Here is a 5,000-nt window from a genome sequence, read left to right on the forward strand (position 1 = left end):
TCTTGCACTAAAAAGTATAACAAAAATTGCAGATCAGGGACTGACCATCAGAGCAGTTGAGAAGAAACATGCAGGCATATTCCAGTGTTTTGCTCACAATCCTGAAGGCACTGTTCAGGCTGTAGCCATGATTAGTGTTGTACCGAAAACTGTGAAAGCAGGGCCACATTCCAGTATATCTAACACTGGTAAGGATATTCCCTTATTTATTGATATGGTAGATATAAGACTTATATAGGTTTGTATTATACATGATGAAACATGCATGCATATATATATATATAATATATATATATATATATATAATATATATAATAATATATAATATATATATATATATATATATATATATATTATGTGTGTGTGTGTGTGTGTGTGTGTGTGTGTGTGTGTGTGTGGTGTGTGTGGTGTGTGTGTGTGTGTGTGTGTGTGTGTGTGTGGTGTGTGTGTGTGTGTGTGTGTGTGTGTGTGTGTGTGTGTGTGTGTGTGTGTGTGTGTGTGTGTGTGTGTGTACACACTTGCATGTGTGCGTGCATGTGTGTACATATGCATGTGCGTGTGCATGTTTGGTCGTGCATTTATGCATACATACATGTGTGCCTGGGTCTGAATCATCTTGTTTGTAACTGTATGTACTATTCATAGAGGTAATAAAGAAAACCTAAAAATGAAAGAGATGTTCTGTGGTATATTTCCAGATTACACACCTGGTGAGCCTTCCAAAGATCGATACAATGGCAGCAGACGCAGAGTTACTGGCAATGGCAATGGCAGTAGTGGGGAAAAGGGTAACAGAGGAAGAGACAGAAATGGAAAGAGGAGAGGCCAAGGGAGAAATGAGAGTGATGGCCTTGCAAGGGGAAATGGGAAGAATGGAGAGACAACAGTAGAGCCAGCAACAACGAATGATGGTGTGTGGAGGAAAAAAGGAAAAAAAGGTTAGTCAGGGTTTTGAGAGATTTTTGCCATCATCATGCTCCTTTTACAAAAGAGATGTTTTATGAGAAATTTTAAGATATCATTCATGTCGATTTTTTACAATTATAGAAATTGGGATGATACTAGTAATTAAGATCATATTAATAACTTATAATTGAGATAATATAATTACATGTTATTTTTGCATTGGCATTAAGGTAATGATAGTAAAAAAAACACTTTTTACAGATCATTATACTTGAATTAGCATGAAAATCTAAAATCCATATATCATGTGTTATGTTTACCAGGTTTGATGGTTCCTCCTTCAAGACCCAACATGACGAAAGTTTCAGATGAATCAGTCATGGTCACGTGGGATGTTCACAACACAACCGGCTTACCCATTTTGTTTTATAAGGTAATATTATAAAAGGAGAAAAGTTATCCTTTCAATATCATATCAGTTTTTTCATTTAAATGATATAAAACTACTCTGCATATGACTAATTATTGATTAGTAAAGTAAAGAGAGAGCTCCAAATTATGTTTTGAGAGTGCTCCTTTTTTAAATAGAAGACCTAATCTTTCAAATACAGGTTCAATACAAGGAAGTTGGTAATAGAGGAAACAGAGGCAGTAGATGGATGACAGTGGATGAGGACATTCTGCCACATATTAATAGCTATGAAGTAACAGGGCTTCATACAGGTCGTGTTTACAAGTAAGCACAATAGGCTTTTCTGTGACTCCTTTCTGATTCTGGAATTTCCCTGGTATTGGAAGGGGTTGGGAGTAATAAATGAAAGATTTGTGAAAATAATGTATACAAATATATATATTTAGATAAAGGAACATAAATCTAAAATATCAAAGAGAGATTACAACTGCAAATTTTTTTCTTCCAGATTCCGCATTGCTGCTGTTTATGCTAACAATGACAATAAACTGGGGAAGAACTCCAAGAGGTTTTTGTTAAAGGAAGACCTGACAATGCAGAGGCCTGTTTACCCTCCAAAGATAGTCCGCCTCTTGCCTCTGAGTCCCACAATGGTTCGGCTGGAGTGGGAGTATGAACCATCGCCAGGAGTCCCTGTTGAAGGGTTCTTCATCAATTATAGGGAAGCAACAACAGCCGGAGAATACACAAAGGTGTTGTGCTGATCATTTTGTTCTTTTCTTTTCTTTAATTCCCTTGTTGATATATTAATAATGTATCATTGCAGTGATATCATCAGTGTGTCAACTATTCTGACATCTTTCAGACCCAGACAACATATAATCTCTTTATTAATCTGTGTTATCTGTAATTAGGTCACAGTGTTAAATCCAAGAAGAACCTATGAGATCTCTCACCTAAAGCCCAATGTGTCATATGATTTCAAGATACAGTGTTTCAACATTGCTGGAACATCAGACTTTTCCCCTATATATAAAAAATCTGTAGCAGGTAAGTTACTTCTTGCATATTGTATGTAATAGCCTTTTACTGATTTTGAAAAAAAAAGAATATATAATGATTCAGTCTCATATCTGTGGAAACTTTCATACATATATTTCTATATATAAATCCCTTTAAAGTATATTAATACATATACAATCTGCCTATCCCTCTTTATTTCATAGATTCATGTAGGTATGACCATGTCCTTATTGCAGGCTCCAAAACCTCTACAATGCGTCCTGCTGTTACCGTCAATGATGTGGTCCCAGTGATGAAGAATGATGACATGAGCCTCTCCAACATCCACCTGTACATAATCCTGGGTGCTGTTCTGGCTCTCCTGCTTCTGATTGTGATTGTCTCTTCATCAATTTATGCTTGTAGGAATAGGAATTCTCAAGGTGGGGATTGAAAGATTGTTTTCATTTTCATGTATATAATTTTGGAAATACAATGATATGGTAATTTTAGTAAATACTGCCATACAGAATTGGTTTAGGTGAATCATATGAATGCTGTTTATGGAAGTAGTAAATTGTTTTAACTTTGTGTTTTCTTATTTTAACACTCATTAAAGGAAAAACAAGAATGTAAGGTAATGCCACTTTTTATTTAACTTATACAATTACTTCTTTATTATAAAACTTTAATACTTCTACAAGAGTTCTGCATAGATTTTTCCTATGATTTATTTTCGGGTGGTCAGTTTTAGTAACTAATTTTGACTTCACTAAAAGTATACTAATGTACAGTAGCTGTATATGGCTAATCTTTCTTTATCTTGCATCCTTGATATAATAACTGTATTACAGGCAAGTTTTTTTTTTTTTCAATTTTACACCAGCAGATGACAGCCGTGCATCAAAATATGAGGACACTTCTCTCCACATACACAGGGAAACAACTACTTATTCTTTACCTCAGAGTAACCGCAACAATGGCCAAGGTCCCAATGGATATTTATCACATCAAGGTTCTCCTCTGCGGCAGCAAAACAGGGATGAAAAGGTAGTGTATTTGTTCAACAGATAATGTTGATTGTATGTTATTGTATGAGGAATTCTTATCATATTGAAAAATAGATATTCATTAGACTTTATTTCTTCATCTAATTTTTCAGATCAATATTATTGTAATTTTGAAAGAAAGTTTTAGGCTACTGCTTGATATATTTCTTCATTGATATTCATATTATTGTGCATGGATAATTTTTTCCTTTTTCAGTGGTATTGGAGTAGTATTTGAATATTCTCATTACAGGATATACTTCATATAAAAAATGAAATAGAAATATTTTTATTACATTTTCAGGTCCCAGTTGAAAGCTCCCTTGTCGAAAATAACAACCACAACATTCAAATGCTGCGAAACTGGCAGTCAACACCAGGCGGCCAAATTCGCTCATATTCCACCAGTGGTGAGGGTGATGCTGGTGCTATTGAAATGAGAAATTCCTCATTACCGAGAAGCACAAGTGAGGGACCGGTTGTGGCCAGTGGTGTAGACACAACTCTGAGATGATTTCCCTAAGGTCCTCAAAATCCCACATACTCTCTAATAATTTTTTTTGTGTTTGTATATACTGTATAGAATGTGCATGGCTGAAGTGATAATGGGAAGTGGCCATGAAAATCACATGGATTTTTTTCTTCTATTTTAAAACTCAGTTGAATGTGTTATATATGTTGAATGCATGAGTTTATGTGTGTTATAGTGTGTCTGATCATGCTTGTTCATTGTTCATTTGTGTAGAAAATGACATTAATATGAAGTCAATTTGGTATAAGCCTTGGTGGCAATAATTGTGATACTATTTTTAAGTTTAGGTTTAGTATTCTTTCACTCATTATGTTAGTAACCGCTTATCTGTAACTTTGGATCTGTCTGTCTGCATATATGTATGTCAGTCTTTAATCACTTATTTATCTACTTCAGAATCAAAGAATGACAAATTAATGCTACAAATATTGCTAGTGGTTGTACAATGATTATTTGCATTTCAAACGTTTTTTACAAAGTGTACATATGATTTTTTTACTTAGAAATATCAATTTAATTTCTTAATTTATTTAATGTATTAGTAAGAGAAACTATGAGAAGGCAATAGAGGGTTACCCGAGGAAAGTGAGACATATGCTGTGAACTTGCCAACAACACATTCTAGTTGATAAGGGAAAGCGTCTCTTTTTCTTCGATAAGCCACAGCAACGTGCTAAAGGAAACTGTCTTGGTGGAAGAGTGAAATAATTTTTTTGGTATATATCACAAGCCTGTTTGTAATAAAATATTGCTACTACAAGTATTTACTTTTTATGTCCTTTAATCCATTTCTTCAAGTTCTGCATTTCTATGTCAAAAGTAATATCTTTTTAAAGGGTTTATTTTTGGCTAATTAAGTCAAATTTCAGAAAATTAAACAGACTGTAAAATATGTAATGATGTTATGTTTGTTTCGTATCATATAGAAGAAAGGAAAATTTTCCCCTGCCAAAGGGTTCGACAAAAATTTTTTTGATATTTTACAACTATCAGATTATAATTACCTTTGGTTTAGGTTAGAAAATTTGACAATGAAATTACTATTCACAATAATTTTCTTGCCTAAGTGACCTAGGAAACAGATAAATTATGTAACTGA

At 33.9% G+C, this 5,000-nt stretch overlaps 1 protein-coding gene across 3 annotated transcripts in view; it reads left to right on the forward strand.

The window, feature by feature from the left end:
- Window positions 1-4,661, forward strand: part of LOC119581096 (interference hedgehog-like) — a gene marked incomplete at its 5' end in the record, with an annotated part of 18,099 nt that extends 13,438 nt beyond the window's left edge. The window contains 9 exon segments of one of the 3 annotated variants that reach the window (XM_037929418.1): window positions 33-188; window positions 699-938; window positions 1,230-1,339; window positions 1,518-1,642; window positions 1,827-2,070; window positions 2,233-2,368; window positions 2,578-2,763; window positions 3,207-3,370; window positions 3,674-4,661. In XM_037929418.1, coding sequence (XP_037785346.1) covers window positions 33-188; window positions 699-938; window positions 1,230-1,339; window positions 1,518-1,642; window positions 1,827-2,070; window positions 2,233-2,368; window positions 2,578-2,763; window positions 3,207-3,370; window positions 3,674-3,883 — 1,571 coding nt within the window. 3 annotated transcript variants of the gene reach the window in all.
- Window positions 4,662-5,000: the final 339 nt, after the last annotated feature.

Source organism: Penaeus monodon, chromosome 14 (genome assembly GCF_015228065.2).
Source record: "Penaeus monodon isolate SGIC_2016 chromosome 14, NSTDA_Pmon_1, whole genome shotgun sequence".
Taxonomy (NCBI): Eukaryota; Metazoa; Arthropoda; class Malacostraca; order Decapoda; family Penaeidae; genus Penaeus; species Penaeus monodon.